The sequence below is a fragment of the Gracilinanus agilis genome, chromosome 3 (assembly GCF_016433145.1).
Source record: "Gracilinanus agilis isolate LMUSP501 chromosome 3, AgileGrace, whole genome shotgun sequence".
Classification (NCBI taxonomy): domain Eukaryota; kingdom Metazoa; phylum Chordata; class Mammalia; order Didelphimorphia; family Didelphidae; genus Gracilinanus; species Gracilinanus agilis.
In genome coordinates this window covers 341940936-341959944 of record NC_058132.1, presented here as the reverse complement: position 1 = coordinate 341959944, position 19009 = coordinate 341940936, and the positions used below count along the sequence as shown (strand labels likewise).

The 19009-nt window shown below is 36.8% G+C and overlaps 1 protein-coding gene across 1 annotated transcript in view; it reads left to right on the top strand.

Annotated features, from left to right (window-relative positions):
- LOC123242359 (protein mono-ADP-ribosyltransferase PARP14-like) overlaps positions 1 to 19009 on the top strand; it is a 92417-nt gene that overhangs the window by 9679 nt on the left and 63729 nt on the right. Inside the window, exons 2-5 of the mRNA XM_044670050.1 lie at positions 3360 to 3490; positions 11789 to 11822; positions 12389 to 12634; positions 18271 to 18507. Coding sequence (XP_044525985.1) covers positions 3360 to 3490; positions 11789 to 11822; positions 12389 to 12634; positions 18271 to 18507 — 648 coding nt within the window. The remainder of the gene's footprint in view (positions 1 to 3359; positions 3491 to 11788; positions 11823 to 12388; positions 12635 to 18270; positions 18508 to 19009) is intronic.

Below are 19009 nucleotides of genomic sequence, written 5' to 3'. Positions count from 1 at the left end.
CCCCCCTCCTGTTTACAGTTTATTCAGCATTTAGCTTACTATGACACCTTTTAACTCTAAATCTATGAACCTAATATCCTTAGTGACCTTAAAATCAGCCCTACCATTTAGAGAAATTTTGTTGATCAATTGTGGCTACTGCTTGGACATAGTGTTGATGGGTTACCATCAGACACTGGAAGGAAGTAGGATGAAGAAGAGAGGAGGATGTCTATACTTGCTCTGGCATTTACTATTGAGTGGGGGAGAAATTGAAGGAGAAAGGATAAAAAATCCCTTATCCTTTGAGCCAGATGAGAATGTGTTGTAATTTCAGAAACCTTTAAAGGCTAGAGTGATAGTCTTGGAAATAAATCATTAGAATCATTCAACAATAATAGTAACATTAATTACTCATTCTTATAACAGGTACTCACTCAACTACTGAAAATTACTATAATACAAATTTTAAAAAATTGTTTAAACATAGCCAAAAGGGTTTGGGGGCAATGTACAGCTAGATAACTGGGCTCATACTCCATGTAGACCTATAAACTCTGCATCTGATTGTTACTGCCATATCTTGGCAATGATCCTGGATCTTAAACTCTCAGTGTCTCCAGGTATCTTTCTAAACCTTTCTAAGTAAGTACTAATCAGCATTTGAAGTGGTTGTGCCTTTAAGGAGAACCCTTGGCCTCTGGCCTATGACTGTTCTGGTCCGAGGTGCTTTACTCCTACCTTAGGGGAGGGGTTTGTTGGAGAGGCTTCCTTGAAGAGGTGACATCAGAGCTGAATCTAAAAGGAATAAGAATGTTAATTAGTAGATATAGAAGGAAGATGAGTGAGGAGTTAGAGAATGTTATATGACAGCAATGGCAAACTTGTGGCACAGGTGTCAAAGATGGTAGACAAAATGCTCTCTGTGGGCATGGGTGGCCCCTTCCCTTCCCAGAGTTTGTTACTAGAAAGGCAGAGGGACTCAGGTGGAGCTGCTCCCCTCCCCCTCTCTCTCACCCCTTTACTCAGCAGCCAACGGGAGCACAGAAGGGGTGAGGTAGGTGGCTCATAGGTGGCAGAGCTGGAGGGGAGGGAAGCACTCGGACCTCCTCCTCTCTACTCTCACTGAGGACAGTCCTCACTTCACCTGCCCCTCTGCCCAATAACCCAATGGGAGCTCTTCTTCCCTCCCCTATGTGGGGTAAGGGGGGGGGGGCAGGCACTTTAAAAGGTTAACCATCACTGTTATATGATATCATATCTCTTCCCTTTACTCTGTTCCTCCATTTTTTTTAATCCTTACCTTCTGTCTTAGAATCAGAACAAGTATCAGTTCTAAGGGCAGAAGAGTGGTATGAGCTAGGCATTTGGGGTTAAGTGTCTTGCCCAGGGTCACACAGCTTGGAAATGTCTTAGGCCAGAATTGAACCCAGGTCCTCCCAACTCCAGGCCTGGTTCTCTATCCACTGAGTCACCTAGCTGCCCCTCCTTCCTTCTATTAATTATTAAAAACTCACAGCTGGGCACATAGAGTCAAAATTGGGATAAAGGGATCAAGGATTGGGTTTCCTCTTGCTTATGAGAGAAAATATAAATGACGTAGCTTGACATTCAAGGATTGACACAAACTTCTCTTTCTAAGCATATTTCATATGCTACTTTTTAGTCATGACAGCTAGATGGTGGCAGTGTAAATGTATTGGACTTATGGTCAAGAACACTTGAGTTCAAATTAATTAATTCAGTTGAGGTAATAAGGACCAAATCAGGATAGTGGCAGTAGAAGGGAGAAGAGGGGACATATACTAGAGATCTGATGATTAGATGTAGGAAGGAAGGTGACAGATATATTTGAGCTTTTGAACCTACAATCCTGGATGTCATCAAGAGAAACATGGAAAGTGGCTCAGTGGACAGAAAGCCAGATCTGGAGATGGGAAGTCCTGAATTGAAATCTGACTTAAGACCCTTCTTAGCTGTGTAACCCTGGGCAAGCCACTTAACCCCAAATGCCTAGTTCATGCCACTCTTCTGCCTTGGAACCAGTAATTCGTATTACTTCTAAAACAGAAGGTAAGGGAGAGAGAGAGAGATAAAGCCATAGAGAGCCAAAATGAGCCATATATAAAGCCATCGAGGCTATTAAAATTCAGGGTCTGGGATAAGGAAAAGAAACCACTAAAAGAAATATAGCAAGAACAGCAAAAGGGTTGGGAAAGAACCAGGGGAAAAACTATTCCAGAAGCAAAGGAAGAAGAGAGTATTAAGAAGGAGCTCAGGGACAACTAGATGGCTCAATGAATAGAGAGCCAGCCCTAGAGATGGAAAGTCCTGGGTTCAAATTTTATTTTAGATACTTCCTTGCCTGGGAAAGCCCTTAACCCCAGTTGCCTAGCCCTTATTGCTTTTCTGCTGTGGAACCAAATTATGCTTGATTTTAAGACAGAAGGTCTTACCTTAGAAGAATATAATAAATTCAACAGGTAACTTTCAAATCTGTTATAGTCATTGTGTCTATGTTTTTCTTTGCTCTGTTTACTTCACTTTGTATCAGTTCATATGACTTTCCATGCTTCTCTATATTCATCTTACTTATTATTTCTTTTAGCACAGTAATAGTCTACTAATTCCTATACCACAATTTGTTTAAGCATTCCTCAGTGGATATCTACTTTGACTGCAGTTCTTTATAACCACAAAATGTCCCACTCTAAATATTTTGATACATATGGAGACTTTCTTTTTTATCAGTGACATGCTCAGAATGTTGGGCCTGGAGTCAGGAAGAACTGAATTCAAATCCAGACTCAGATGCTTATTAGCTATGTAGCCCTAGTCAAGTTACTTAATCTGTTTGTCTCTTGTTTCCTCCTTTATGTAATGGAAATCATAGCACCAAACTCCTAGAATTATTATGAGGATCAAATGATTTAATAATTGTAAAGTGCTTAGTACTGTTCTGACATATAGTAAGTGCTATATAAGTGTTAGCTATAATCATTATTACTATTGAGGAATACACCAACCTGTGGAATCTTTGAGTCAAAAAGTATAGACATTTTAGTCATGTTATTTGCTTTGTAATAATGACCAAGCTCAATGTTGAGAAGAATTGAGAAAATGTATTTCCTTCCTTTCTTTACAGAAGACAATAGTTGTAGAATATTACATGTATCATAGGTCAGAGTTTGCTAATTTTGTCAAATTGCCTTCCCCTCCCTTTAGTTTTTATTCTTTGTCATAAGGTGTGTTTCATTGGGTATAAGAGGAGGAATAATATTTTAAAAAACATCTGATGGGCAAGCAAAAGATACCAATTAAGAAAGTTTAAAAACAAGTACTTCCTTTATTCATAATCTTGGTTTTCCCATATTTTTCAGCAAGGCAACGAGTTCTGGAGAAAAAGAGTCATGAGTTAGAATTGCCAGGAGAAGAAAAATTGACACTCACTGTCACATTGCCCACAGCAAAACATGAGGATGAAGACAATGAAGAACCTGTCCCAAAAGAAGTAAATATTTCTTATATGTGGTCCAAAAGGAAGCTGGGTGTTTTTTCAGGCATTTGGGATGGGGTTAAGAGTGGGGAAGCACACCTGGAAATAAAGAAAGGTACAAAAGAGACAAGCATGAATTGTTGGCCATGTTGAAAAAAAGCAAGTGTTTACAGGGTTAAGAAAAGGTTCTATACTCTAGAACCATGATGGCAAACCTATGGAACACATGCCAAAGATGGCACACATAGACCAGTAGGAGTTAGTAAGCAGATCTTTTCAACACAGCATCAGTTGTAGAATCAGATCGCCCTACCCCATTCAGAATACAATTGCCTTTTAATTACCTTTGGCTTGGGTGAAACAGAAACAACTTGTCTTTACTATCAGAAGCAACAAGTGTCTTTATTATACAAAATATTTTGGGGATTTGGGGATGTATCTTTTGAGTTTGCACTTTAAAAATGTTCAAAACTGTAGTCTAGTGATTTAGGAATAAGTTTTATAAATCCAAGTCTAGGCTAATAGCCTCTTCAGCTCCTTTCCCCAATTTCTTTCACAAGCAAACTTGGGGGACTTTAATTGGCATTCTTAGTCCCCTCACCTCTCACTAACCCAGCCTGATCAATTTGCATTCAAAGGAGTGTCTGCCTGTGGGAGAATAGGTGGGCTAGATGCTCTGGAAAATACAATAGAGGTTTGTCAATCTCCAGATTAAAACCTGACTTCAACCCTTGACCATTTGCTAACAAGGTTAATTTGGAAGATACTCCCTTAAGGAAGGCTAGAATGTGATGGGTAAATGTGTCAGGATGATGTCATTTAACCTGTGGGTTATATTTTCCTATAAATAAGGGGTTTTCCTGTAAGCTTGAGCTTTTTTGCTTTTTTTCCCCTAGCTTTTGTAGTATCCATGATCCTGAGAGGTGGCAAAGCTGCCTCATAGAATTCCATAGTGCCCCCCCCCCAAACTCCAGGAGAGGGGGCAGTTAAGGGCAGTTGGAGACCTGGTAATAAAAAGCCTGGTCACCCTTTTGGGGGGTCACACTTGTTCTCACTCCTTTTGGGTTCAAGGGCTGACTCACTCATCTCTGATCCCCAGGGGCAGAGTGTTTCATTACTGGCTTTCTATTGAGAGAGAAACTCTACTGTAACATCATAGCTAACTATTATTTAGACCTTCAAGCAAGATCACCATTTCCACCTTCAATTTAGTTACTTTAGGTTAGGAAAAAGAATATTTAGGGAGTGGGATAAGAGTTAAGTTGATCACCACACATTCCCCACTTTGGGGAATGTGCATCCATCCTGTATATTGAAAGATTTGAGTTAGTTCATCTACCATTTTCCTCCACCAAGCCTTCTTGAAATCATTAAATAAATCCCTTTGCTTATTTGATACTGGGCCTGTATTGAAGATATAATTGGGGAATACTCACCAACAATCTATATTACCCAACCAAGAGCTCCTTCCTAACTAGATTTGGTGTAGCTTTTGCCTTGTTAGCCTGTCAACTGGTCTAAGACAACCTGATCTCATCTATTCCTAGGGAGTGGGGAATAATTTTAAACAGAGAAAGTCATTAACTTCTGTGGGATTACTCCTTATAAATTCACCATCTAAGACCTGAATTAGAGAGCTAGAACAGTCTCCATACCTGATCCCAAGAGTTGCAGTTTAATAGCTCCTCAGTGGGGGTGGAGGAAGAATTCCACTCTCTCCTCCCCCTCCCCCTGCTGAAACCAGCCTGCTGCTTCCCTGCCAGAGAGACTCCATATTCATAATTGCCAGTCTGACCCAATTCAACAGTTTGGCCAGCCAGCCTAGGATTTTAGAACCAGGGGAATCTAGTTTCATCATGGCTAACCCTCTTAACAGAATGCTTATCATGCTGGTAAGCACTTCAGTGCTGCTTTACAGTCTTTCGAGAGGTTGTTACAACCTATGGCTTGTTATTCCTCAGTTTTTCATGGAAATCTTTAGGGTGTATGACTCATGCCAATGGTTGACCATACCCCTTGGGCAAGGTCTAGCTTACATACCATCAGGAATGGCTACGATGGTGTCACTATATGGGGCTTTTGTGCTTTTGGGAAAATTTTTGAGGTTTACATTTGGAAGAACAGAAATTACCAACCCAGCTACAGAGACTTTGATTGAACAAATGAAGATACTGGTAAAGATCAACAAGCAGATAAGGGAAGGCAAGGAGCTAGAGCAAAGACCATCATGCAGCTAGGACTGATTGAGGAGACAGTATTGACAGACAAAAAAGATACTAACCAAAAGGCCAATGAGACAACCAAAACTGAACAAGAAGTTACAGGGACTGAAGCAGCTGTCACTATTTTGCCCATTACAGATAGGACTGTGGTTAAGCCAGATTCATGGATGGTACATGTTAAGGGGTACAAACCATTCTCTGGGGGTAACTTGGAAATTTTAAAAAGGAGGTTTCCTCAGTATTACACCAACCCCCACAAGTCAATCAAGGAGTACAAATGAGCTGTCCATCTTTTATAATCCCACCTTTGAGGCTGTGGAGCTACTCTTGTCTGAATTTTACACTCCGAGTGAAAAGGCTAAGTTCATAGCAGAGAATAGGAGCAACTCCTTGGCCAGAGCAGCACCAGGATAGTGCCCCCCCAGAACTCCAGTTGAGGGCAGTTTTGACCCCTCTCAGGATCATGGATACTACAGTTTGAGGGGATCATAACTCACATAACTAGAGGGGAACAGAGGGCTTGCACCCTTCACCTCTCCCTCTTCCCAAGCCTGACTATATCACCTGCCCCCACTGCCCTGTAGTACAATGGGAGTGCTTCCTACCTCTCCTGGGAAGAGTAAGGAGGGGAAAGCAATTTGCTTGGCACTCAATGGGGAAGGGGCACATAATGTGATCTCTGGGGGCTCATGGGTACAACACTTAGTCTGGAGAGTGGGTGGGGGGCAGGGCCTGGCACTCCATCTCTAAAATATTCCCCATCACTGCTCTAGAACAATGTTGTAGAGGGAACTAAAAATGAAGACCAGCACATTTCGTTCTCCTTCTCAGCCTCCTAGATTTCCTGTCTTTCTTCAAGGTATCACTCAGGTACCACCTCACAGACAAGACTTCCTGATTCCTATCCACTCCTCACAGTTGTTAGTTGTCCTCACCTCTTTAAATCATTTTGTTTTATTTTGAATGTAATTTCTATTTATTTATTTGTAACCTCTTTTATCTTCCCTGTACAATGTAAGTTTGAAGGTAGGAATGTTTCCTCCTTGGTATGCCAAGTAGTTAGAGCACTGCCTTATACAAAATAGATACCTAATAAATGTTTGTTGAATTGAAAGATTCTCAAGGTGGGACATATAGAAGAAGGAAAAAATAATGAATATTATAAACTCAGCCTAAAATGTATATGAACTATCTATGGGATATTCAGTTAAATCCATATCAGTTCATTTCTTAAATTATATTATTATTTTTAAATTAATCAGCATGTATTTTCTCCTTCTCCTTTCTCTTCCCCATTAAAAAGGGGAATAAAACTCTTGCAAAATTATTCACAAACAAGCAAAACAAATTTCCACAACAGTCAAGATGATTGAGTACATACAGAAAGTAGTACAGCCTAGCTCCCTCATCATACATTCTCTACAAAGATCTAGAAAACACACTAGACTGAAGTCTCATATAAGTAGACTTTTCAAGTAGGAGTCTAAGGACAACAAGTGGTCTCATGGATAGAGTTCCAGATCTGATGTTCAAATCCAGTCTCAGTCATTTAGCAGCTGTTTAACCCTGGATAAGCCATTTGACCCTATTTGCCTCAGTTCCTCATCTGTTAAATGAACTATAAAAGGAAATGACAAACCATTCCAGTATCTTTGCCAAGAACATCCAAATGGGGTCATGACTGAAACCACTGGAGAAAAAAATAGTAAAGAATATGCATATACACAAATAGTACAGAAATACATTTCATACAATAGGGAAACAAGAGAGAAAGAGGTTACAAGAAAGAGGGAGAAAGAAATAATAATGAGGGTATATTAAGAAAGGATTAGTCAGAAGCAAAAAAAAAAAACACTTTAAGAACAGTCAGGAAACAGAAGAAACAGAATAAGAGAGTAAGACAGAAACACAACAGGTATAATTGTGTATGTGAATGGGATGAATTCCCCTGTCAAATAGAGGAGAGTAGCAGAATTGGCTAGAAATCAGAATCCATTAATACATACAGAGTTAAAATAAGGGTTTGGAATAGAAACTATCATAGTTTATTTGAAATTAAAAAAAATCAAAAGATAGCAATCATGATCTTAGACAAAAGCAAAAATGGACTAATTAAAAGAGATTCTAAACTTTCTAAAAGATACTAGAGAAAACTAATAAGTATCAATACTAAACATATTTTCACCAAATGGCATAAAATCTAAATTTTCAATGGAAAAGTTAAGTGAATTCTAAAGAAAAAAAGAGAAAGTAAAATTACAAATGTAAAAGACCTCAATCTACTCCTTGCAGACATAGACAAATCTAACCAGAAAATAAGTATCTAAATAAAATTTTAAGTATTTTTAAATAAAATTTTAGAAAAGTTAGATATAATAGAACTCTAGAGAATATTAAATGGGAATTAAAGGAATGTGTCTATTCTCAGATGTAAATGGAACCTTCACAAAAATCGACAGTGTATTAGATCAGAAAAACTTCACAAATAATGGCAGATCTTAATAATTGCTCATGTGTAGGTTGAACCAATATAATAAAAATTATAAAATTGCCTAAATTAATTTCTACAGTTGTATATATATCAATAAAACTATCAAAGGATTACTTTAAAAAAGCTAAAAAATAATAATCAAATCCATTTAGAGAGACAAAAAGTCAAGGACATCAAGGGAATTAATAGGGAAAGAGGGGAAAGTGGGAAGGAAAGGAGTCTAGCAATATCAGATCTCAAATTATATTACAAAACCATAATCATCTAAATCCAGATTTGAACCCATGAAGATGAGTAGTCTTCCTAACTTCAGACCTAATACTCTAGCCACTCTACCACCTAGCTGCCCACACCATAACATAGTGTTTGATAAATTCAACAATTCTAGCTATTGGAATAAGAATTCCCTATTCAACAAAAACTACTGGAAAAACTGGAAAGCAGTCTGGCAGAAACTAGGTATAGACCAACATCTTACATTACATACCAAGACAAGTTCCAAAAACAATACATGATTTAGACATAAAGGTTGGCATCATAAACAAATTAAAGAAGCCTAGAAGAAATTTCCTGTCAGATCTATGAATAGGGAAAAAATTCATAACCAAATAAAAGAAATAGAAGGTCACAAGAGGTAAGATGGACAGTTTTGATTACATAAAATTAAAGTTTTTACCCAATCAAAACCAATGTGGCTAAATTTAGAAGAGAAGAAAAAAAGGGGGGAACATTGTAACAATTTCTCTGATAAAGATCTCATGTCTAAGATATATGAGGAATTGATTCAAATGTATAAGTGTCAAAGGATACAAATGGGAATACTTCATCACAGGTCCTCTGGAGACATGGTTGGTCATTGTATTGATCAGACTTCTTAAGTATTTCAAGGTTGTCTGGTTGTCTTATAATGTTGCTATTAATTGTATGAATGTTTTCTTACTTTCATTCATTGAAGTCTGCATCAGATAATAAAAGTTTTCTCCAAGTTTCTCTAAAACCATCCCATTTCTTATCTATTATAGCATAACATTCCATTTGATTAATATACTATGATTTGTTTTGACATTCTCCATGAGATAGGCAACCCCCTGGCTTTTAGACTACTATGAAAAGAACTGCTATAAATATTTTCATAAATATGTGGCATAGGTCATAGAATGATGGAATCTAATTTGGAAGGAGCCTTAAAGATGAAGCACATCTTCCCACACCAAGCAGCAACCCCTTCAATACCACCCTTGCATGGGGATATGATTGGGGATGTAGACTCTAAACGATCACCCTAATGCAAATATTAATAATATGGAAATAGGTCTTGATCAATTACACATGTAAAACCCAATGGAATTGCTTGCTATGGGAGAGGGATGGGAGTAAGGGAGGGAAAGAATACGAATCATATAACCATGGAAAAATATTCTAAATTAATTAAATAAATAAATTTTTTCAAATCACACAAAAAAATTTAAAAAAAGACTATCTTTGCAGTATATAGCAGTATCCAGATGGGTCAGATCTGCATTATTATTCACTAAGGTCTCCAATTTCCGTAATTTTTTCCACTAAGTTTCCTTTGATGTTGATTTTCATAGCTGAATTTTCTTCTTGTGAGCATTTAGCTCTAAAATTATAAATCAGAGAGCAAGTGCCATAAACATGGGAAATTTCCACTTTGGGAATTCCCAACATCATTGGAATCATAAAGCTATATCCAAAAGAGCATCTACTTTTGTTATTTTTTCCAGTGATTTAGTTTGAAAAATAGTTGTTCATTCTTCATTTAAAAAAACAAACAAACAAACAAACAATGACTCCTGGTTCTATAGATTTAGGCAGTTTTCGCATAAATACAATTTCTTGGGAAATGGAGTGCAGAATCATTTTGGGGAGTACAAAGAGTCTTAAATTATTTTTCTTTGACATATTTTCTAGTTCAAGTTATTTTTTATAGTAGGATCATATTTTTTCAATGTTTTGTCCTAATATTCTAGCTGTCTTGGGTCATTATGGTCTCGTTTCATCTATTCTAAGTTACATCATAATAATAGCTAACATTTAACACCTACTATATGCCAGGAACTGGGCTACCCACTAAACACTTTATAATTATTATCTCATTTGATCGTCACAATAATTTAAGGAGGTAGGGACTATTATTATCCCCATTTTACTGATGAGGAAACTGAGGCAAATAGAGGTTAAAGTACTCACCTAGGATCACCCAACTAGTAACTGTCTGATGTTAGATTTGAACTCAGGTCTTCTTAATTCCAGGTCCAGCCCTCCATCCATTGTGCCACTAACTGTTATTTGGGAAAGATTTACTACTTTCCCTTCTTTTAATTCTTTCTTTCAGGACTTTAAATTTTTTCTTGATAGTCTGTGTGGAAAATTAATATTTTTCATTTGAGTCTGTGCTGGTAGTTGTTATAGAGTTACTCTCCTTTTATGGGGAAATCTTTAGATTTGCAATAATTTTTATATTAGTCAAATTTTATATTTTATTTACTCATCTTGTCAGATTTAATTCCTGAATTATTCAAGGATATTCAAGGCCACATCTGGCATCTAATGAAAAAATGATCTCAGATACCCTGGTCCTGATGTCCCAAACTGAGCTCTGTAGTGCTGACTGGTTGCTGGCCACTGCTCCAGCCTAACATCTACAAGGTCTCACCCTAGGGTCTCCTTGGCGAAGCCATGGCAGGTACTGTGCACAGCAGACACTGGGGGGTCTGTTCCATTTCTCCTCTTCCCAGTGCCTGAGGACCATTTTTGCATGCTCCACCATTCTGTCCAGCCACCCTAAGCAAGCACTTTCTTGAATTTGCCCTCTGGGCACTCAAACTGAGAAAAGGTTCACCAACCCTGCCCTAGGGTTTTCAGGCTATTCCAGGACTTTCTTGGGGAGCCCCTTAGCATTGCTGCCTTTAGACTCAAAACCTTGTAGGCTATGTATACTTTTGGCCCATCACTTGTGATAGAGGTTTTGTTCAAGCTCACTTTTCTTATTGACCTTTGGCTTCTGCTTGACCTAATATGCGATTCTGGTGAGTAAGTCAGTATAGTTTTTACTGGATCTTTTTTTAAAAAAAAATCATTGTTTAGTCTTTTAAGAACTTCAGGATATTTGCTGAAATAAAGTAATGTGGGAACTAGGTAGTCCCGCCATAATTCAATGAATCTATCTTGGCAAGAAGCCCCTATAATATGAGGGGACATGTCCTGCCTGCACCTCTCCTCTGCTTCCACAGCTAGTCCTATATCCTTCACTCAGGCTAGTATATTCTGTTTCCTTCTCTTCGGGTGACTTTCCACTGAATACTCATCAGTTTGTCAAGCTCTCTTTTAAAACATAACCCTAAGAACTGAGCATAATTTTCTAGATATAATCTGACTCATGAACAGCTGCAGAAGGACTTATGTCTTACTTGCCTTATAAATTTGTGGCTCTTAGGTAACTACAAAATTTTTATTTTAGATATTTAAATAACTACAAAAATGTTTATTTCATATAACTACTCCAAGCTGGTCTCAGACATGTTTTCATCAATGTAAAGAAATTCTCCCTATATTTTTGTTTTTTTGTTCAACCTCTAGGAATCCAAGATCAAAGATGGAACCCAAGAACAAGGTAACATTTCTTTATGATTGAGTCTGATGTGCATACTTTTTTCATTAAAGATCAGGATTCCTCTACCTGATTTTCAGTAGCCTTGTACAAGAATGACTTAGGATTGCAAGGCAAGAATAGATAAGAATCAGGAAAAGTATTTAAATGTGCTTATGTCATTCTAATTTGCTAGTTCATTATTCTACATTTAAACCATCCTTCTTCCTCTATTTCTCCTTCTTCCCCTGAGAGGATCTGTTCTTTTCTTTTTAATAATTATCTACAGCCCACAGATAAGGTCCAGCTTTTACCCCTTTTTTAATCTTGTTTTTTCCTCTACTGACCACAAGGCAAAGTGACATTGATTGGAAGTTGAAGATTTAACCAGAAGTAAACATTTGGCTGAGGGGTTGTTGGGTTTTCTAGGCAAGCTTATTGCTCTTTTTAGTTATAGAGAACATTTCTTTTCAATCGATTTACTCAAAAGATTAGAAAGTTATATGAAGAGAAGCATGCATTTTGACTTCTCACTCTGAAAAGACTCTTTGTAATCCCCATTATGGATGTTTTTGTATTCTTAAAACTAGATGCATCAGAAGACCAAGACACAAAGCACCCACTGGACGGAATATTGGGTGAGGCAGAAGACATGTCCAAAGAATCTGGAAATGAACCCTATATGTTTGCATTTAAAAATGCCCAAGATTTCGATGAGTTTCTCCTAATTTTGCTGGTGGAGAACATTAGTGGCCTGTCAAAAAATGAAGGAGATTTTGAAATAGAAATCCTACCAGAAGTGGAAAGTGTTGTGCTTACCTTCCTGAAACCCATTGGTAAGATTGAGTAAAAATTAGAAAGTATTCATATGCAAATATCTTCCTGTCATGCCTCGAAATTCTGATTAGCAAAGAAATGGGCCATCCTTGAAATACTCTTTCTGACCATTTCCAGTACTTTTTTGTTTTTTAATAAGAGAAGACTTTGAAGACTTAAATAGCTAGATGGTATAGTGAATAAAATACTGGGCTTGCACTCAGGAAGACCTGAGTTTAAATCCTACCTCAGATACTATCTTTATGACCCTGGGCACATTACTTCATGTCTTTAGGGTTTGTAAAATGAGGGAGTTGGGCTGGATGGCATCTAAAGTTTGTTCCAACTCTAAATTTATTAACCTAAGATATGTTATTACATTTATCAATATGGTAGAAAGGTATATTTGTTTTGACTCCAAGAGTCTGCTATTTTAATAGATAATAAGACTTTCGTTATGAGCTTTATATGTATGTGTAGAATAATAGTAGCTAACATGTATATAATATCTAAGTATTTGAAAAGCACTTTATTTACATATATTATTTGAACCTCACAATTGTCTGGTAAAGGAAGTTCTAGTTATTTTTGTTTCCATTCTACAGATGAGGAAAGTGAGGTTTTCAAAGAAACTTAAGTTCTTAAGTTGCATTGAGGTCAAATAGGTAGTATCAGAGGACGTGTTTGAACTTGGTTCTTGAATCCAGGGCCGGCACTTTACTTACTTTACCATAATATAAGTATAAAAGAGAGGTCCATGCAAAATGCAATGAAGGAGGGAAAAAAATACTTTCAGAAACATAAAAAGCTTATAGAGGAAATGGAACCTGAGCCCAGAAATGAAGGGTCCTATGTATTGTGAAAGTAGTTGAAGGCAGAAAAATTAAAAGGTAAAATAGTGATCTCTAAATTGAAGGGGGTCTAGTATAGACAGCTAGAGGTAATTAGGTGGCATAGTAGATAGAGTGACGGGCCTAGAATCAGGAAGATATGAGTTCAAATCTGGCCTCACTAGCTGTGTGACCCTAGGCAAGCCATTTAACCCTCTTTGCCTCAGTTTTCTCATCTGCAAATTGAGCTGGAGAAGGAAATGGTGAGCTACTTCAATATCTTTGCCAACAAAACTCCAAATGGGATCATGAAGAATTGGACATGACTAATCTATAAAACAACAAGTATAGGTAGCCATCTTCCTTTAGTAGGTAGAGAAAAAGACTAGCAAATAAGCAGAAGCCATGGTTTCTGGGGCTACACTTTGCGTTCAGTTGGAATATCAGAAACCAGTTCAATGTTTGTCATTGTTCATTTGTTTCTGACTCTTCATGATCCCATGGACTATATCAGTCTGGGCCTCTGTATCCTCCACAGTCTTCTGAAATCTGTCCAAGCTCATGTTCATTGCTTTCACGACATTTATTTATCTGTCTCACCCTCTGCCATCCCCTTTTCCTTTGCTTTCAACCTTTCCCTACATCAAGATCTTTTCCAGCGAGTCTGGTCTCCTCATTATGTGGCCAGAGTATTTAAACTTAAGCTTCAGTATCTGACCTTCAAACGAATAGTCTGAATCACTTTAAGTATTAACCAATTTTATCTCTCCTTAGTGTCCAAGGGATTCTCAGAAGTCTTCTTCAGTACCACAATTCAAAAGCATCAGTTCTATAGCACTCAGCTTTCCTTGTGGTTCAACTCTTATAGCCATACATTGCTACTGGAAAAATCATAGCTTTGATTGTATGGACCTTTGTCAGCAAGGTTATACTTTTGCCTTTTAGTATACTGTTCAGATTTCCCATAGCTTAACTTCCAAGAAGTAAGCATCTTTAATTTCATGGTTACATTCACCATCTGCTGTGATCTTTGAGCCCCAAAATATAAAACCTGACTCTGTTTCCATTTCTTCTCTCTCAATTTGCCAGGAAGGAATGGGAGCAGTTGCCAAGATTTTAGTTTTTTGGGTGTTAAGTTTCAAGCCAGTTTTTACACTTTTTAACTTTTTAAAGAGGGGACCAATGGAAAGGAAATGCTCATCTGTCAGTCTGTTTCTAAGGCAACTCTTTCAAAATTTCATTGTATTGTATCCTACTCATTGTACTCGTCAGATTAGGAATAATGTCATGAGGCCAAATAGAACATTTCAGGGGGCCACATTTGGTCCATGGGCCATCGTTTGTCCATCACTCTTTTACACTGTCCTCTTTCACCTTCATCAAGAGTCTTCTTAATGTTTCTTCACTTTATGCCCTCAGATTGATATCATCTGCATATATGAGATTGCTGATATTTCTCTTAGCATCCTTAATTCTGGTTTTTGATTCATGCAGCCTGGCATATATTCTGCCTATAAGTTAAATAAATAAGATGACAATATACAGCTTTATCATACTTCTTTTTCAATTTTAAGTCAGTTTTTCCAGGTTCAGTTTTAACTGTTGCTTCTTGAACCACATTCAGGTTCCTCAGGGGATAAGTAAGATGATCTGGTACTCCCTTCTCTTTGAGGATTTGCCACATTTTGTTGTGATCCATGGAATCAAAGGATTTAGTGTAATCAATAAAGCAGAAATCAATATTTTTCTGGAACTCCCTTGCTTTCTCTATAATCCGGTGAATGCTGGCAATTTGGTCTCTAGTTCCTCTACTTCTTTGAAAACCAGACTGCTCTTCTAATAATTCTCAGTTCACATATTGCTGAAGCCTAACTTGCAGAATCTTCAGCATAACCTTGATGGCATAGAAATGAACATAATTGCTTGGTAATTTGAACATTCTTTGGCATTGCTCTTCTTTAAGATCAGGATATAAACTGATGTATTCCAATCCAGTGGCCACTGTTGAGTTTTCCAAATTTGCTGGCAATTGAAGGCATTACTTTAACATCATCTTTTAGGATTTTAAATAGCTCTTTTGGAATTCTGTCACTTCTACTACTCTTGCTGTTGAAATGCTTCTTAAGACCCAATTGACTTCATTCTCTGGGATTTAATTCTCTGGCTTTTAATCAATAAGTACATCTTACTGGTTATCAGTGATGTTAAAATCTTTCTTGTATAATTCTATATATTCTTGCCACCTTTTCTTTTTTTTCTTTAAACCCTTACCTTCCATGTTGGAAACAATATTAATTATTGGTTCCAAGGCAAAAGAGTGGTAAGGCAATTAGGGTTAAGTGACTTGCTTAGGTTGATGTAGCCAGGAAGTATCTGGTAATTCCCATGTGATGTCCAATTTTTGGGTTGTTGAAAAAGAATGTTGGCTATAATCAGCAGGTTATATTAACAAAACTCCATTACTCTATGCCGTGCTTCATTTTGTAATCTAAGGCCAAACTTGCCTTTTATTCTAATTATCTTTTGATTTCTTGCTTTAGCATTGAATGAAGAATGTGAACTTTTTTCAGTGTCATTTCTAGATGTTGTAGATCTTCATAGAACTCATCATTTCTGACCTTTTCAGCATCAGTAGTTGGAGCATATGATTGTTGCCCATAGTTGTATATATAATGATCACCCGAATTAAATCCACCCATTTCTGAACATTTAAGTTTGCTGACACTCAAAGTGTCAGTGTTTAATCATTTCATCCTCTGCTTGACCACATCTAGCTTAGTTCATAGATCTTACATTTGAGGTTCCTATGTAATACTGATCTTTACAACATTTGACTTTCCTTTAATCATGAGATGCATCAAAAGCTGAGCTTCCTTTTGACTTTGGTCCAGCTGCTTCATTGGTACTGGAACTGCTTGTAGTTGACCTCTGCTTTTCCCTAATGAGTGTGTTAGACACCTTCCAACTTGAAGGGTTCACCTTCCAGGGCCATATATTTTGCCTTTTTACTACCATCCATGGAAATTTCTTGGCAAAAATACTGGAGTAGTTTTCCATTTCCTTCTCCAGTGGATCACTTTTTGTCAGAACTCTCTTCTATGACCTCTCTGTCTTGGGTCTGCACAGCATAGCTCATAGTTTCACTGAGCTTTTCAGGTCTCTCAATCATGACAAAGCCATGATTCATGATAAGACTTCAATGTAGTTGTCTTTTTTAAATGCTTTCTTTTGTATTGTAAACTTAGGTATCACCAAACACAAACATTTCTATATACAAAGAAGTAACCAAAAAAATTACTTATGAAACTATACATTTCATTTTTAAAAACTATATTAAATTTAACAGGGTAGTAACAAAATTGCCCTGTTTGTGTCTCAGTTCATCCATTTTTAAAATTTGTCTTTATAGCTTTATCTCATAAATTCATTTTGCTGACTACATTTTCTAGCCAAAGCAGACAATTTTCTTCCCCCTGTGCTTATGCCACCCACTTTTATCTCTATTTCTGCTCAGGTCATCTTCGTCTTTTTTTCCCCTTTATCATTTTAAAAAATAATTTAGTCCCAAAAAACCATGGCACCTATCTCTGACTATATATAAAAAAGCAATTGTCTACTTGAAAAAAAAATAAATAACAGTGGCATCAAGAAACAGATGTATAGCTAGGACAGGTCAGGGTTTCTACTTTTCAATGTGGCTATCTCCCTTGATGATTTCCTCACATCCTTATCTTTTGAAGTGATTCCCTTTCCTTCAGGCCTAGCTTAGATACCACTTTCTCCATGAAGCTTTTCCTAAGTCACCCAAATGAAAAGGTTCCCTTTCTCTTACTATTTCTCATGACACTGCAATTTTCCATTCTGTGGTTACTTAATATATTTAGTATATGTAGTAGTATATTTATATATATATTATATATATTTATATAGTACATATGTATATACTACATGTACTCTACTTACATAGAATACATAGTAATATATTAGATTTTTCTTAACCCTAATCTTCCATCTTAGAATAAATATCTTATACTGGTTTCAAGGCAGAAGAGTGTTAAGAGCTAGGCAATGGGGATTAAGTAATCCTGGTTACACAGAGTTACATAGCTAGGAAGTGTCTGAGGCCAGATTTGAACCCAGGACCTCCCATCTCTAGGTCTGTCTCTCAATCCACCCAATTAGATTGTAAACTCCTTGAGTTTGAATTCTATATCCTATTGTATGTCTATAGCACTCTGCATATTACTAGAACATATTAAGTAGTTTTAAATGTTTGTTGAATGGAATAGTAACGAACAATCTAGTAACAATAGTATCTATTATAATATCTATTATAATAATAACTAATTAAATAGTGATAATATTTGAGAAATGTTTAAAAATATTTGTCGCCTCTACCTATTACTCTCTAATTCGACCATTATTATTATTAACTTAATTATTATTAACTAATAAACTATAATTACTAATATGCTATAACTAATAACTGTAACTAGTAACTGTTAGTTACTATTAGTTTATTACTATTCAATAAGCAGTAATGGTTGAACTGCATGGTAACTGCAGTAGAGGGTCAGTCAATGAGATGATTTCTGTCAAAAGGTCCATTCTGCTTAACCAGAAGAAGCTTCCAAGTACAACACAAACACAGATGTTTGTAACCTTCCAAATCCCATGATTATCTTCTACAAATTATTTTGGAAATATGAATACTAACCTAGAGATCTTCACTTTGACCACTCTACATGTAGCACATTTTAAATTTGTTTTCTTCTTCAATGAATGGTACAGTAATAAACTAATGATCATTTTGTTATTCCTTATAGATACAAGGAGATTTATTGATCGTTGTTTTCAAAACCGAATAGTCCAAGAAAGAAAGATTTTTGTAGCACCTCTGGAAGTGACAAGAACCATCCTGGTAGAAAACTTGCCCCAGGATGTCGATGAAAATTACATCACTCTTTTCTTTGAAAACCCCCAAAATGGAGGAGGACCAATAAAAAAAGTCCAGTGCCTACCAAAGGTCAATTCGGCTCTGATTGAATTTTCCGAATGCAAAGGTAATACCTACTTCTCACTTAATCCTGTTTTCTACCCCACCTCCCCAACTGATTGTAACAACACTAAATTTTGTACAATGTTTTAAAGTTTGGAGAGAATTTTATATACATTATGGGAACCTCACAGCCACCTTTTGAGATAGGTACTATAAGTGTGATTACTCCCATTTTGCAGATGAAGGAAAAGGTTCATAGAGTTTAATTTTCTCATAGTTATGTAGTTAGTACATTCAGAGGCACTCTAAGGCTAGCCCTCTATCCACTAACTTGTGTTTACTGGTGTTATTGTCCTCATTTTATAGCTGAGACAACTGAGTCTAAGAGAAAGTGAATACCTTGTCACAATATTGACCACACTATTAGCAAGAGTCAGAAGATACTACAATATTTATTACTTCTATTTAGGCTATATAAATTGAGGAAAAAACTTTATGAGAGAGGATTATATGGGGAGTCATTAGGAAAGTTAAGCTTTCCACTTAGAATATGGCAAGACTTTTTT